Below are 17892 nucleotides of genomic sequence, written 5' to 3' on the forward strand. Positions count from 1 at the left end.
GTAAACAAACATGGATACTATGAAATAACGACAAAGACAAAATTATTCTAATTCTAAAATCTACGTCAAATATAAATTTTCTTGATATAAAAGGTATGTTTATGCTTAATTCATATTTTATCTAATAATTCTATCTCCATCTATAAAACAATCACGCTACTTATGCGTTCAATCTGTTAACTTATGAAATGCAACACCAATCGGCGGGAGTCACGAAACAAGACAGACGACGTTTTTCTTCAGTCTTCGTGAAGAGTTGTGAAATTTGAAGAATAATGTCTTTGCCGCTATCGGAGGTATATAATATTTATTATAAATGTATTGTACACATGTCCAAGTAAGATAAAATAGTTGTCATTAACCGAATGAGAAATATATGCGAGTCTTGGAATCCCAATCCAAGTCACCTCTCACACCCCTGATGATATAGGCTAAGATTGGGTCTTATTAATTAGTGTAAATTACCCTCTTTTTTTTACTACTGTTTTCCGAAATTAACTTACGTATGAAAGTATAACATATGGACCTTCAATATCATAGATGTCACACGCAAATATACTGTATAAGGCAAGAGTTCTATTACTGTGAAAAGTCGTGCAACTTCTAACTTAGAATTCTTTCGAAAAAGAAAGTTAAAAATTACGTAGTAATTAATCCAGTGTAGTGTTTTTTTTACACAAGAGCGTCTTGTACTTCATATGAAATTTTGACTGTATTTATTCGATTGTTACCCTAATGTTAGCTCGGGTTTTTGAGAAATACTACAAACTAGGCCTAGAAGGATGAACTGGTTTTCTTACGATAAGAGAGATTGCGGTTATTCATGTAGGTCCATGGTTATCATAATGACTTATAATTACTCTTACTCGTCCATGGTCACCCATATTTGTTCATAGTTACTCCTAAGGGTCTATGGTTACCTAAGCTTAAAAGGTCAGTGTTGCCGATATTTTTTCATGGTTACTCAAATAGGACTATGGTTACCATTGGCTCAGTGTTTACTCATATAGGTCTATGCTTACCATTGGGGTCTATGTTCACTAATATAGGTATATGGTTAACATGGGGGAATATGATTATTCATATAGGTCTATGGTTACTATAAGTCTATGATTTCTCATATAGGCCTAAGGTTACAGGGGTTTAGGGTTTCTCATATAGGACTATGGTTACACATAAAGGTCTGAAGTAACTCACGTAAATTTATCAAGTCGAAACATAATTATGTGAAGTAGCAAAGAGTGTATTGGATTTATGAATTCGAGCTACCTGGTTCGGCGCTGGTGCCTATAAAACCCATTCGGTGCCTTCGCATAAAGAAGCGAGTGGTGTAAAACACGACGAGTTCCTAATATTAAACACGTTATGGTCATACTCTAAACCAATGGAGTGCTATTAATTCCATAAAAATCTCCGGACATACTGCTTGAGATTCCCGATATCACTTGAGTAGCCACAGTGCACCAGAAATGGGGTAAACTTGGTGCATGGCATAAGATTATTAATGAAGAGAAAGTGAGAGATCAATATTCGATGGTTGTTTTTTTTTCTTCTATTTACAAATAAGTGTTATGCTTCAAGATAAACGCATCATCGGATATATTCATTATTTGTATTTCTATGCCCTTAACTTACGACAACGCCCATACTTTTATCATAACTTGATAATGCCCGGTAATAATTTCAAAACATTAGTTTTCCTTTCATTTTATGACTGATTCAAGAACAAATATTCTACGTAGGTATCTTCAAAATGTTCTAGCTGATACGGGTCGTATCGACTGGTGAGACATCAGTGAAATTTCTAGTTTCCCGTTCTCATTTCAAACGAAAGGTCACTCATGAATGACAGAGGCAGTGGACAGAATAATGCCCCGGAACAGGAGTGTCAAACTCAAATCCCTTCGAAGGTTTTTCTTGCACTTGGTTATGGTCTCGATGTCCATCAAAGGTATGACAATTCAATTACTTATTTGTAAGACTGAGGACTACAACTTAGTTTGCTGGTCATCGTGATTTACAAATAATACATTATTTGGGTTCATCTTAAAAGTTTTGTAACATTTTCATCAGTTACTCCAGTTGAAAACTGTTGTCAACTCAGTGGCCCGGGGCCATGAGTTTGACATCCCCTCTCTATCAAGCTAAGGGCCAGGGTTGGGCCAGGCAATGGCTGATGATGAATCAGCAGGTATATCGATAATACTCTACACTACTGTATACAGTATAAGCTACCCCAGCTCACCAGTTTTCTCGAACTCCCGTCCAAGAGATTGACAAGAAGGGATGCATCCTATAAGCTTCCACGGTTCAAGAAAACTTCACTGCAATTCTCCAGAATTTCTTTGGAGGATTTTCACGACCCTTAACTTTGTTATCACTTCGGTAACAGTGAGGTCGTTGTTTATTGTCATTTTGATCATTTTATATTCACCTTAGAAATTTGCTATAGACTATACTAGTACCAGCTGTCTTTATTACTTTCAATGGCATGCCGAACGTTTTACAGAGATCCCACGTTTCCGTGATTTACTAAGCAAATGAAAAAGTGAGCTAGTATCAATAAGAAGGATTACTCGAATGCCATATGTGGATGATATCATGACGAAAGGTGCATGGAGATGGTCTGAGCATGCTCTTCGCACTCCAAGAGAGATTAGTTCACCAAACGTTCAGCTGGGCTCCACAAGACGCTAGAAGAGTTGGAAGTCCCAGGCCTATGGCTGAGGATTATGAAGCACAAGTAGGAGATTATGAAAGGGGAAGTATTGAATTGAAAGCTCAAAATAGAGACGACTGGTGAAATCTAACCGAGGCTCTTTGCGTCAATGGGCGTAGGAGGAGATAATGATCAATAAAGTTAAGGTATACGATGTTTCATCATCATCATTTCTACTTCGCTCTAAAGTATTTGAATGACAGTATGCACTGACTGTGCTTTACGTTCTTAGGCGCAAAAGCGCGACTTTCTCCCTTACAATGAATGTTCCTATTACTTTTACGTTAAGGTCGGTTTTCCTAGTCCTATCGGTCACGGAAACCTTGCCCCGTATACCGACCTACAAGATCTATTTGTCGCGTTCAATAGATTCTTGGTGCCATTTATAATGGAGAATGCATATTTATAGGATAAATGACCTTCAGGAGGCTATCAATATTAATGTCTTTTTACTTCTATGACCACATTTTTCCATTGATCTTTTTCCTTATCTAGAAGTACTGTATATTAGTCACTATATTAATTACATTCCATTGCTAATAAAATTTTTATTTTGTTATGGTCAATAATAGTTTGTTCATAATTACAGCGATTCCTTTAAATCTTTAGTCAGCATTTACGAACACTTGAACCTCGCGAGGCTGATTCCTGCCCATCTTAGTTGTGAGTAGGTGACATCTTGCATTATGCCTATCATTATTATAAATAACCGTTTATGGAACTTATCTTTTGTTACCTATATCCCCTAACTTTAGACCCACTCTATTTTACTTGCATATGAATCCCAATAAATAAAATAATTTCCTGGTATCGGCCTAAGTCATTTAGTTGGTAAAAATTTCAAGGTGAATTCAAATTGTGATTCCACGCAATCGACCAGGAATCGTATTAGTTTGAATGCTTGAAACATCACTTGTTGAGAGAGAGAGAGAGAGAGAGAGAGAGAGAGAGAGAGAGAGAGAGAGAGAGAGAGAGAGAGAGAGAGAGAGAGAGAGAGAGAGAGAGATAAATGTCCCCATTATACCTAAATTTTAATGTAATATTTATTGTTTTCCCCCTTTTCAGCAACCTCAAGGTACGGTTCAAACACTGGGGAAGGCCATTCTTCAAGTTGTAGGCCACTCAAAAAATGCAAGCTTTATAAAGAACGTATTGACACATCTACAGGTAAGCAACTGTTTGTAGAAATTTGAAGATTGTATATTTATATGTATATATATATACATATATACAAGCATTAAAATACACAATTTTGCGCGTATGTATGATAAGGAAATAAACCCACAATTTATGAAAAAGGAAATTTATTTTGAGCTTTCGAAAGGATCATCATCTCCCTTCCTCTTCAGAAAACAAAAAGGAATGTTTTCTGAAGAGGAAGGGAGATGGTCCCTTCGAAAACTCAAAATAAATTTCCCTTTTCATAAATTGTGGGTTTATCTCTTTTATATATATATATATATATATATATATATATATATATATATATATATATATATATATATATATATATATATATACATATATATATATTATACACATACATACACACACACACATATATATATATATATATATATATATATATATATATATATATATATATATATATATATATATATATATATATATATATATACACCGACAAAATATACTATGATAGAGAGAGCGCTAAGTATGACATGTTAAGGATGAAACGGCAGGACGACGTAAATGTGATACTTAGTTTTTTTAACGTTTTGAAGTAAATTTCATCATAAGGGCAAACACTAGTAAAATATAACACTTAGGTATCATATATTTTTTCCACATATATATATTTAATTGACTATCTCTAACTTGGGATTCCAGTGCACCTTATCCCAACCGCATATATCAGATCAGAGTTTATTGTGGACTGCTAATGAATTTCCACCAAGTGGTATAACCCCGTTGCGTTCGGTGGTGTCAATTGTTTTAGGGCTGCACTAAGTGGTATAACCCCGTTGCTTTTGGGAGTGCCACTAAGTGGTACAACACAGCTGCTTTTTGGGAATGCCAATTGTTTTGGGCTTGCACTAAATGGTACCACCTATTAAGAGGTACAACCTAGTTGCTTTTGGGAGTGCCAATTGTTTTAGGGCTGCACTAAGTGGTATAACCTAGTTGCTTTTTGGAGTGCCACTAAGTGGTACAACCCAGCTGCTTTTGAAGTGACAATTCTTTTGAGGTTGCAAAAAATGGTACAACCTAGTTGATTTTGGGAATGTCAGTTGTTTTAGAGCTGCACTAAGGTACAACCCCGTTGCTTTTGGGAGTGCCTCCAAGTGGTACAACCCACCTGCTCTTTTTTGGAATGCCAATTGTTTTGGGGTTGCACTCGGTGGTACAGCCACGTTGCTTTTGGGAGTGCGAAATGTTTTTGGGTTGCACTAAGTGGTACAACCCAGTTGCTTTGGGGAGTATCAATTGTTTTGGGGTTGCAATAAGTGGTACAAACCAGTTGCTTTTGGGACTTAATTGTTTTAGGGTTGCACTAAGTGGTACAAAACTGTTGCTTTGGGGAGTGCCACCAAGTGGTACAAACAAGCTGCTTTTGTGAGTGCCAATTGTTTAGGGCTGGACTGAGTGGTACAACCCAGTAGCTTTTTGGGAGCGCCACTAAGTGGTATAACCCCGTTGCTTTTAAGAATGTCAGTTATTTTTTGGAGGTTTCACTAAGTGGTACAACCTCGTTGCTTTGGGGAGTGTCAATTGTTTTGGGGTTACATTTGGGGGTGTCAATTGTTTTAGGGCTGCACTAAGTGGTATAACCCAGTTGCTTTTGGGAGTGCCACTAAGTAGTACAACCAAGCTGCTTTTGGGAGTGCTAATTGTTTTGGTGTTGCACTTAGTGGCATAACCCACATGGTTTTGAGAGCGTTAATTGTTTTAAGGTTACACTAAATGATAAAACCCTATTGCTTTGGGAGTGTCAATCGTTTTAGGGCTGCACTAAGTGGTAAACCCGCATTATCTTTGGGCGTGTCAATTCTTTATGGGTTGCATTAAGCGGTACAACAAAGATAATTTTGGGAGGCCATTTGTTTTGGGGTTGGACTAAGTGGAACAATCTCGTAGCTTTTGGGAGTGTCAATTGTTTTATGACTGCACCAACTGGTATAACTCCGTTGCTTCTGACTGTGTCAATTATTTTGGGGTTGCACTTAGTGGTACAACCCCGTTGCTTTTGGGAGTGTGAATTGTTTTGGGGTTGCACCAATTGGTACAATCCAGTTGGTTTTGGGAGTGTCAATTGTTTTAGGGATGTACTAAGTGGTACAACCCAGTTACTTTAGGGAGTATCAATTGTTTTTGGGTTGCACTAAGTGGTAAAACCCAGTTTCTTTGGACAGTTCCAATTGTTTAAGGGCTGCACTAAGTGGTATAACCCCGTTGTCTCTATGAGTGTCAATTACTTTGAGTTGCACTAAGTGGTACATCCCAGTTGCTTTCAGGATTGTCACTTGTTTTGGGGTTGCACTAAATGGTACGACCACGTTGCTTTTGGGAGTGTCAATTGCTTTGGGGTTACATTAAGTGGTACAACACAGTTGCTTTTCGAAATGTCAATTGTTTTGGGGTTGCAGTAAGTAGTACAACCCAGATACTTTTGGGAGGGTCAATTCTTTTGGGGTTGTACTATGTGGTAAAACCCTGTTTCTTTTGGGAGTGTACAACCAAATTGCATTTGAGAGTCTCAATTGTTTTGGAGTTGCACTAAGTGGTACAACCCCGTTGCTTTTGAGAGAGTCATTTGTTTTGGGGTTGCACTAAGTAGGACAACCCCGTTGCTTTTGGGAGTGTTAATTGTTTTGGGGTTGCACTAAGTGGTACAAACCCGTTGCTTTTTGGAGTGTTAATTGTTTTGAGGTTGCCGTGAGTGGTACAACCCCATTCCTTTTGGGAGTGTCAATTGTTTTGGGGTTGCACTAAGTGGTACAACTCAGTTCCTTTTGGGAGTGTCAATTGTTTTGGGGTTGCAGTAAGTGGTACAACTCCGTTGTTTTTGGGCGTGTCAATGGTTTTGGGGTTACACTAAGTGGTACAACACCGGTGCTTTTAGGAGTGTTAATTGCTTTGGGGTTGCACTAAATGGTACAAACCCGTTGCTTTTGGGAGTGTCAATTTTTTTAGGGTTGCATTAAGTGGTACAACCCTGTTGCTTTTGGGAGTGTCAATTGTTATGGGGTTGCACTATGTAGTATAAGCGCAAGTTGCTTTTGGGAGTGTCAGTGGTTTTGGGGTTGGACTAAGTGGTACATCCCTCTTGCTTTTGAGAGTGTCAATTGTTTTGGGGTTGGACTAAGTGGTACAACCCCATTGCTTTTGGGAGTGTCAATTGTTTTGGGGTTGCACTAAGTGGTAGAACCCTGTTGCTTTTGGTAGTGTTAATTATTTTGTTGTTGCATCAAGTGGTACAACCCAGTTTCTTTTGGGAGTGTCAAATGTTTTGGGTTTGGTTGTACATAAAAGCTAGAGGACCAATTGGCGCAGTTGAGCCTATTCACACGAGTGCAATAAGTATCGTATTCTCACTCTTGTGGGATTCCTGGAACATTATTTAGTTCTTGCTGCTTTGCCTTATGGGAAAGTCACCAAATGGTTGGGACACACGTGGTATAGACTATATGCCTTATAAGTGTATACACAAGAAAATAAAGCCAAATCGAACATAAATGTAGAATGCCGATGTTTCCTTTGAGTTTTAATGTGTGTATGATACAGATGAAAATTGTATGGTAGTGAATTATTCAAGATGTAGTCTTAATATTTTGGCTCAGGCTGGTATGAATGTGGAAGTTGAAACGGTCAGTATTGAACTGAATATATGGAGTTTGTGCTTGGGGGAAGTTTACAGATGTAATGCCAGGAAAGAAATTCCTACTTTACTTAAACCAGATGACTGTCACACACTGTCCAAAGGAAAATGTAACCTGTTTGGTTGATGTGTTTGACAGTAAACAGAGTAATGAGAAACTCAATCTTCCTCATTCTTGTTTTCCTAAGGCTAACCTAGCTAGTTTAGCTTTTTGGTACTGTAAAATTAAAACGATTTTGATGGACCTTGATGCTCATGGAGAGGTACACCCAAATGGTATTTTTCCCTTTTTTATTGATCGCTGATTTTTTTAGATCCTAAGTTGCCTGTTTTTTTTTTTTCGCAAGTTAGCGAAAAGAGGTTAGTTTTGTATTTAATGGAGAATTGATTTTACTCCATTTAGTAAATGTGTTTGTGGTAGCTCTAACCCCGCCGGTTACCGCTCAACTTCCATAACTTCCATATTATTTAGTTTTTGAACGCCATATAGCAAAATGTCTAAATAGGTATGCTGAAAGTAATCATCTGTTTTCTAGTTTGCTATTTGGATTTTGCAAGGACTTAGGAGCAGACAATGCCCTTCTAACAATTTCCAATGCTGTACAAAAATACCTTGATTGTAATCACGAAGTTCGTATAATTGGCCTTGATTGTAGTGCTGTCCTTGACTGTATTAATCACGAAGCCCTTGTTTTCAAACTCAAACAGTCGGGAGTAGATGAGTCTTTTCTTAGCATCATTATTGAACTCTTAAGTAATAGATTGCAAAAAATAGATGTTAATGGATACCATAGTGGGTATAAGAATGTAATATCTGGGGTTCCTCAGGGTAGCGTTCATGCTATTATTATTATTATTATTATTATTATTATTATTATTATTATTATTATTATCATTAGCTAAGCTACAACCCTAGTTGGAAAAGCAGGATGCTATAAGTTCAAGGGCTCCCCAACAGGTAAAAATAGCCCAGTGAGGAAAGGAAATAAGGAAATGAATAAATTAAAAGAGAAGTAATGAAAATATTTCAAGAATAATAACAACATTAAAACAAATCTTTCCTGTATAATCTATAAAAACTCCAAAAAACAAGAGCAAGAAAAATAAAATAGAACAGTGTGCCCGAGTGTACCCTCAACCAAGAGAACTTTACCCAAAGACAGTGAAAGACCTTGGTACAGAAGCTATGACACTACCCAAGACTAGAGAGCAGTGGTTTGATTTTGGAGTTTCTTTCTCCTATAAGAGATGCTTACCATCACAAGTCTTTCGTCTACCTTACCAAGAGGAAAGTAGCCACTGAACAATTACAGTAGAGTAGTTAGTTAACCCCATGAGTGGAGAAGAATTGTTTGGTAATCTCAAGTGGTCAGGTGTATGAGGGCAGAGGAGAATGTGAAAAGAATTGGCCAGACCATTCGGTGTATGTGTAGGCAAAAGAAATCAGCCGTAACCAGAGAGAGGGATCCAATATAATACTGTCTGTCCAGTCAAAGGTACCAATAACTTTTTAGCGGTAGTATCTTAACGCATATTTGGTTTGGCCTTGAAAATAAGTTCGTTGTATATGCAGATGATGCTACTTTCTTCACATTAATTACATCTCCTGAATGTAGATCTGGGATTGCTTCATTGCTTAATAGAGGCCTAGCTAAAATATGTGCATGGTGCAAATTATGGGACAAAACGTTGAACCCTACAACAACTCAAAGAATGATTTTAAGTAGGCCGAGGACAGTGGTTTCTCAACATCCAGTTCTTTGCATTGATAAAATTTCTTTTTTTAAAGCTATATGCAACCCCTTTAAAATTCTAGTTGTGATTATCGATTAAAAATGTACTTTTAAGAAACATATTCGGTTTGTTTCTTCTTCAATTGTACAAAAAATTGGCTTACTGAGAGGCTTCCAAGATTTTCGGTAAGCAATCTATCCGAAGATTATTTTCTATATTATTTCCTTCTACCTTGTTTAGAGAATTCTTCTCCTGCCTGGTCTTCAGTTGCTGCCCATCTTAATCTTTTTTTTTTAGCCAAAACTTTTGGTCTATTAAATTTCTTATTCCTGATCTTGATAGTAATCTTTGGCACCGTCGATTAGTAGTTCTTCATGCATATTGCTAATAATCTTCATAATTTTGACTATCCTTTGCATTCAGATATCCCCCAGACTGTACTATCCTATACGTAGTATTATCTATGCGGTTAATTCTAACATTCGTGCCTTCACAGTATTTTAGAATTTTTACTCAAGCGGTGACCAGAATCTGGAATGATCTTCCTAATCTCACATTTTAATCGGTGCAACTTTAGTAGTTCAAACTTGCAGCGAATGGTTTTGCTGAACAAGTTGAAATAAGTCTCTCTTCATGGTTTATATAAGACAAATCTATTTTAACGTCATAATTTATTCATTTATTTCCTTTTCCTGTTGGAGCCCTAGAGGTTGTATCATCCTCCTGGCTTTCAAAATAGCGTTGTAGCTAGTAATAATAATAATAATATTTTGTGATATCAAAGTGACTTTGAGAGGGGGGAAAGAGTTCAAGATCTATATTAATAAGATTATGTGTATTAGGAGAAAGTTAGAAAATGCGTATGAATGTATAAAGACAGGAAGGGAATGAAAGTAAAACTTTCTTTACGAGTAAAAATCTGTGCCCTATAAGAAAAAGGAAATACGAAATATTAAGAATGTAGAGAATTTGGGAAATGTATTTAGAAATTGTCTTAATTGTAATAAATGCATGGTTACCTAATAAAAGTATTTTCCATTAAAATTTGGAAAGAAAAAATTATTATAAAAAGCTTGTTACATAATGTAAGATTTCAGGGGAGAATATATGGTGATGTGTGAAAGTTAACATATATGGAAATTCAGTTTCTAAAGATGAAGGAGGGGGGAGGGGTAGAAGAATGGGTGATCAAGATTAACTGAGTCTATTAAGCCATAAATTTCTCATGGGCATAGAAAGTGGGTGCAAAATTCCAGGATGGGGTCATAGAGTCAGCAGGGGTATAGTTGTTTTTCCAGGAGGATGAAAGGGAAAAGTTTCATACTTTTAATTTTGGCACAATTGTGAGTTTGGAGGTATGATTGTGTACACGAATACAGGAGAGAGGAAAAGATGGTCAAGAAGAAAGCATATCATAAGAAAAAGGGGGAGACAGTGAGCAAGAACTGCAGGGAAACAAAAAGTTATTAGTTTAAGAAGCACATAAAGAAGGGAAGGTAAGTGAACTAATGGATTTAAAAAAAGAGCAAATGCATAGATGCTATCTGCAGAGTGTGGAGTCCCTGGCTCTGTGAATTTATATTTTGAGTGTTTGTTGAATGTGGAAGACGAATACCATGTTGAATGATACCACATTGAAAAGTAGTTTTGTTTCCAAACCAGTTTTAGACATTTCAAATTTACATATTGATTTTCTATATAAGTAAACTTGTGAAGCTATGTAGTCGATTAAGGACAAATGCATTTAACTTACTTGATTCACAAGCATTGTTGCCAAAATAGACGTGATATTGAGTTGATTCAAAACATTTAAAACCGGTCAACACTGCAAGGGAACTTTTACCTTGTTACTATCAGTAGACAACAGATATCCTGGCTTCGAACAGAGAATGTTCTTAGAATGTCTGTGTGTGATGATGTGGTACAAATGGATGTTTTGCAAGACATATTAGCTCTAGCAAATTTGGAAAGCATTCTTAATTTTTATGTTTATGTAGGTAGGTGTTACCTGTTAAGTCATTGCAGTCTTAGATTTCAGGCTATTGATCTAATCTTGTGTTATATAACCAATATTTAAGTACTTGATCCTCTTCATTTTATACAGGCAACAAATCCAAAGGAAGCTGAACAGCACCTTGAAAAGTATTTGTGGTTAATACTTCACAAACAACAAGGTATAGACATACCACCGGAAGTTGTAAGTGGAATTACGACTCTTCCCTTCAAGCAAGAACTGGCACTGAGAAAGTCTAAGTCTAACAAAAATTTATGCCAAGATTATGAACAATCTCCAAATTTACCTAATGATTGTATCTATGATGAAAACCAAGAATTTGACAATCTGTCTCCCTCCTTGCTACTTGATGATATTTTTGTAAATGCTTCCGAAGAGAACTTTGAGGATGAAACTTTAATTTCTGGATTATCAGAGGTTTATCCAGTAAATCCATATTGGCCTGCTAGGGACACGTATGATGCATCTAGCTATTCGCTGGATGTATTGCACTTTGAGAATTTTTCTTCAACTCCCCAGACTAACCTGACTGCTTGTATGAAAGACCCTACTCTACGAGTATTGAATGGAGAGAAGCCTGTCAGAAACTGTGATGAACGTGGTAACTTTGATGAACCTGAAGCAGATGGCAAATTTTCACTTAAAGATCACATTGGTGAAGACTCTACCAATTGCAGCAGCACTTGCCTGCCAGCTGGAACTCCACAAAGCTCAGCAGAGAATTCTGCATCTGTAATTTCAAGCGACACCTGCCTTGAAAACAGGGAGGTTTTAATTGATGGTGAATCATTTCATGATAATGAACAGTCAGTAGATCTTCAGAACATACAGAAAAATGAACTAGAAGGAGCCATTTCTCACTGTATTGACAAAGCAATAGTGATGCTTGCTGGAACAACACAAAATTTATCACCTAAACTCTCTCCAAGGAGATTGTACAACAATAAGGATGCCAAAACAAAGTTTCATCAAATAGAAATAGATCGTGGACATTTTAAGGAGACTCAAGAATTTATTGAGATAGGCGAGCAAGGAAACAACTTAGAAAAATCAATATGTGAAGAGTTTTCAGGGCAAAACAGCGAACTACATGAATCACCATCTTCCCAGAGTGAAAATATTTTTGATACTGGTGACATTTCCTTACCAAAACTCTCTTTTGATATGTTACAAACTCTTGAAGAAAAATACCAACTACGTGCAACTTCTAAATACATTCAACTAAAAGAAACATCTCTTGCAGATGAAGAAACTCATGCTTTAGAAGATGCACATGATAATTTTCCAGAACCAGATGCTGAGAAGCATTTTGATTATGGTTCTATTAAAGATTTTCAGAGTTTACAAGAAAACACGTTAGAAGTCTCCATTATTCAAATTATTGACAAAGCATTGGAAATGCTTGATGAAACAAATAATAAAGATACGCTCCAATTATCTCCAATGCATAACGATTCTCTTTCTTGCATCAAAGAACCCAAATCTGAGAGTAGTGATAACTCTGTGGGGGATATCAAAGAGATAGTATCACTCCAGAGTACACTAAAAGAAATTTCCAAAAAGGATAGTAGACAAGAAGGTTGTAATCTCTTTGATGATTTATCAACTATGAACAACGAACCTCGACCTCCCCCAAACATATCAGATATTGATGAAATGAATAAAGATGTTAATTACAGAACATGTTGTGAGGACTTACTACGTTTTGCCAAACGACAGGATAATTTACCCACTTCAACGACTATTCAGATGAAATCCATTCCGATCACTAAGGCCATAAGTATGGCTATGGAAATGCTTTCACAAGAACCACCAAAACTTCATGAAGAAAGTGCACATAACATTTCAAGAATTAGTCCCCATGACGCAACACTGCAAGATGAAAACACGTGCAACAGAATTCCACAGAATGTAGCCAGTGATGATTCTCAAAGCTCTGAAATATTCCAGAGAGCCTTAACTACATTAAATGCCAAAGATCTTAACTGCAGCTATGATATCCCACTTCAGGATGACCCAAGGGGACTAGAACCACCTAATAAGAAAATTAAAAATAGCTTTTCACTACACCAGGCTACTCAAAAAACTAAGAGCCAAAACAAAAACATGAACTTTATCGAACTGAGTTCTGACTCAGATGTGGACGCTTCACTAGGAGGTCATAATGAAAGTGAAGACCTGATATTATCTGTTACTAAAGATGACTGGGACAAAAATACTATAGAGTTAAGCTCTGAAGAGTCAGACTACAAAGGCCCTTCATCTAGTGACTTTGATGACAGTGATGATCTACAAATCATCTGGGAAAATAATGCACAGAGTGACCTGGATATTTCCGTTAGCTTTTATGCAGATATTGATGTGGAATCAGATCTGAATGAAGTTGAGAAACAAGGTCATCATGCTATGACTGACAAGGAAACATCGAATAACAACAATGTAGAAGTATCAAGTATCAAACCTTTGCCATCTGTTATTTCATCTGCATGCGCAGAAACAAAACAAAAGCAAAGTGAAATACTAGCTTCTTCAATACAGAATGATGACACTACTGTTAATTCGATCACGAGGGTCTCTTCAAATTTCATTGAGTTGGAAGCAAGAGAGAACGTGTTATCAAATGTTCATTATGCATCTGAAATGATTAGTGCAAATTCATTACGAAATGCCAATGCAAGTCATGAAATGCCCTCAGATAATAACACTGCCTCATCTCCAAAAAGTTTAGAACACGACAAAGCTGTGAGTTCTAGTGAAATAAAAACAAAGATGACAAATCTGCTGTCATTCTCTTCAAATGAAAATCTTAGATCGGCCACAACAATTTCATCATCTGATGCTACTGCATTACCAGATAATGATTCACCTTATAATGACACACATGAACCAAAACTAAACCTTTCAAAAGAAAAGATCACTGGAGAATCTGAATACATGGAAGAAATTGATGACCTTAATTTAGAAAATTTTACAGAACTCAATACTAGTGACGTCGACTTCTCCATTTTGGAATTCTTGGATTCATTTAATGCCAGTTTGATCGATCAACAAAAGGAAGCATTTACCGACAAAGAAATAATGGATGTGGTAAACAATAGTTCTCTGATGATGGACAGTGGGAAAGAAACAGTGGCGTGTGTAAACAATGGATTGGAAGATCTTACAGATACATTCGCTGAAGACCAACCATTTCTAACGTCATCACCACTTACTGCGGAACGCTTTACTGCTGTCTCTGGGTCCAAAATAATCCCCTTTTATGAGGAGGTAGTTGCATCACTAAACCCTGAATTACTGACACTTGAAACATATCCTACAGATACTAAGGAGGGATCAGAAGAGCGTGCTTGGCCTGGGGAGATAAATGATCAAAGTGTGTCAGATGAACAGGATTCAGAATCTCTTTTAAAAGGTATAGAGTGCAATGACATACTCCAACTTTCACATTCTCTGGGTTGCAAACCATTACAGAATCAGCCCATTGAAAATGAAACATCATCTATCAATTCCCATTACTATGAGGATGGATATATAGCGGTAAAGAGTAACAATCCTGATGCTTTACTCATACCCATGGATATATCTCAGTCTAGTTTCAACCAACAAGACCAAAGAAAAATATCACAAGACATAAACACCGTAAGTGATAACAATAGTCAGGAAAATGTGGTTATCAACGAAGACACTTACAATTCTCATAACTGTTCAAGCAGATATGACGATGTATCTGAATATGAAAACAAAACAAAGTCAACCACCTGTGGTAGTGAAGTGAGTCTAAAAGAAAACAAGGCTTCATTGACGGAAAACAATATCTTAAAAAAAGAAAATCACTGCGGGCCAAAAATTGCAAAACTTGATCTAAACATGGAAAGGGATCTAAACATGAAATCACTTCTGACAATTCCCTCTGATAAGGAGCTGAATGCTTCTGAGGAAACAATGAATACAATGAGAGTAAATGATAACCTTAGATCATTTGTGGAACCCGATAAATCTTTGGGTGAAGCTTGTGAACAAAATGAATTTTGTGAAAAGGGGAATACCTCATCCTGTGTTAAGAATGATACTAAAGGTAGTGTCATCAGTAAATCCATAGAAGAAATGACTGAAGATTCACATTCATTCAATTTTGACTGGAATACCTCATCTTCCTCGGTTCTGGAATCATACCATTCTACTTTGAGTGTAAATAATAATTCTGACAATTTGCGCAGATCTGAAGACAACATGGACATATGCATTAACAATCAAAGTGACATTTTACCTGTGGATATTGTGGATAATACATCAACAGTAAAGCTATCCCCTCTAAACGATGTCGCAAATAGTAACCTTTTCAAGGACTCTTCTTCAATAAACGGTGTAATCTGTGATGGTCATAATGATAAGATGTCTAGTCTCGAATTGCGTCTCTCACAATACATAGAAACTGTCTGCCTTGCTAGAAATTCATCTCTGGGAATGTTAGAAACAACAGGCACCACTGAATCACCACACCTAAAGGAATATCGGTGCTTTATATCTACATCAGTGGAAGGAGCACATATTAAGAGAGAGACTTTGGATATCTATTACATGGATAAAGAAAGTAAATCTGGATGCACAAATTCAAGCAAAGGGGACTCGACTGATAACCCTACAGTTAAAGAGGGGGCAAGTGAAATGTCAAAAACGGTATCTACAGCTCACGGCATAAGGGGACAAGAAGTATGTCAAGAGAAAACAGACATTGGGGATTCAGCTCATGATATTACAAAGCAAAGTGTAACAAACGGGTGCCAACAACTCACAGTAGACAAGGAATACATTGAAAAATTGGTCGATGAATACTTTCCAATTCAATTTTCAGCACACGACGATCAACTGCACGGCACCGTTTTGTCTCAGAATGAGGTAATAGCTGACGAGGTTTCAGATTTTTCATTTGAGGATGAAGAGATATTTCTTGGACAATTTCTTTGCAAGGAAAACGTAAAAAACTCCGACACAAGTTCTGTATCAGTCACAGGACATGAAACAACAAACACCGATCGCGACAATAGTTGCCTTTCGCCAAATCAGAAACAAGTGAAATGTACCACAGAGCCTGGTGAGACAGGGAAACCCATCCAAAGTTGTTCGATAAACAATCAACGCGAGCAGTTACGCTCTCCGATTCTTAACGAGCAGGATAGCCCGAGGTATGAAAAGAAACCTAGGTCCCAACGGTGTCAATCTAATTCAGGATTCCCTGTAGACAAGACAGCTAAGGGAATTTCCGAGGCTTCTCAGAGCAAATTCAACAATGAATCAGATGAAACCAATAGGGGAAAACACGCTGTTCAACATGAGAAAGATAACATAGGCTTACATAAAGAAGACTCAACATTTACCAAAGTCTCATCTTCTGATGCTGATGACAAAGGCATCCAACAAAAAGACTTATCGTTGCATAAAGAATCAACTTCGAGAGATGCTGATTACATACATAAGACGCTTGTTTCAACGGAAGGGTCAAAATTGCATGCACCTCAGGTATGTGATACACAAGACGAGGCTGACAGTGAAATTATGGACTGGGAGTGTATCCCACTGGAGACAGAAGAACCGAGAACGGATATCAATGAAATTACAGAAACCTGCCAAAAAGAAAAATCCACAGAAGATTCCACTGAATATATGATGTGGGAGTGATAAGTCTTATTTTCAGACAATTCGTCGCCATCACCCAAACAGGACAAATCTAGAGAACGGGTTTCAAAGTTTTTATTTTTTATTTTTGCAAAGTATTTTAATACATATTTGTTTCAGTATATTTTAAAAATAACTATATTTTTGTATATTATATCGTCTGCATATAAGTTCGCTAATGGTTAGAAATAACCCAGCTTTAATCTTAAAGGCACCTGTACATGACCAAACATCTTTTTTACTTACTCAGGAATTAATGGACTGTTATTGTTATGATTTCACCTTTTTTATGATGCATTTTGATTTCCTACATATACTTGGGTTTATTATGGAAGTTAATCAGAACAAAGATAATGTTAAAAGGATTACAATTTACTACAGGAATATATTGTTTGCACTAAAGAATAACCTATTATTTTTTCAAACCAGTATAGTGCTTCCGACCCCCACCCCCTTTTTTTTTTTTTAAATTCTAGCCTATGCCTATGAAGAAACAGACCTGATGATGGTCTTCGTTTCTATGTTTTTAATAACAATCAAAGCTGTTACAAAGAAATAATCATGGATTATTTTCAATATTTTACCATGCTGATAATCGCTATTAATATATGTCTTTAAAAACAACAAATGTAAATAGTCAACAAAATAATATTCTATTATGACAAATCTATGTTTTCTTTAGCCTTAAAATACAAATTATAACTAAAATATAAGCATGAATGAAACGATATCATTGCTACTAATAAAGCAATCATTAATTGCATTACTCCAATTCGTCACTCCATGTTGACGTTAATGTAGATTTAAAATCTACCAATTGTATATTTAAAGAAATTTTAATGGACAGAAATAGAAGAAGAATTATTTGGTAATCTCGGTGTTGTCAGGTGTATCAGGACTGAGGAGAATATG

The 17892-nt window shown here is 36.6% G+C and overlaps 1 protein-coding gene across 1 annotated transcript; it reads left to right on the forward strand.

Annotated features, from left to right (window-relative positions):
- The first annotated feature begins 201 nt into the window (after positions 1 to 201).
- LOC137652205 (serine-rich adhesin for platelets-like) lies at positions 202 to 17616 on the forward strand. Its single transcript, XM_068385427.1, has 3 exons — positions 202 to 296; positions 3785 to 3886; positions 11398 to 17616. Exons 1-3 carry the CDS (start codon positions 276 to 278, stop codon positions 16981 to 16983), a joined length of 5709 nt encoding a protein of 1902 aa, XP_068241528.1. The 5' UTR covers positions 202 to 275; the 3' UTR covers positions 16984 to 17616.
- The last annotated feature ends 276 nt before the right edge of the window (positions 17617 to 17892 follow it).

Source organism: Palaemon carinicauda, chromosome 13 (assembly GCF_036898095.1).
Source record: "Palaemon carinicauda isolate YSFRI2023 chromosome 13, ASM3689809v2, whole genome shotgun sequence".
NCBI lineage: Eukaryota > Metazoa > Arthropoda > Malacostraca > Decapoda > Palaemonidae > Palaemon > Palaemon carinicauda.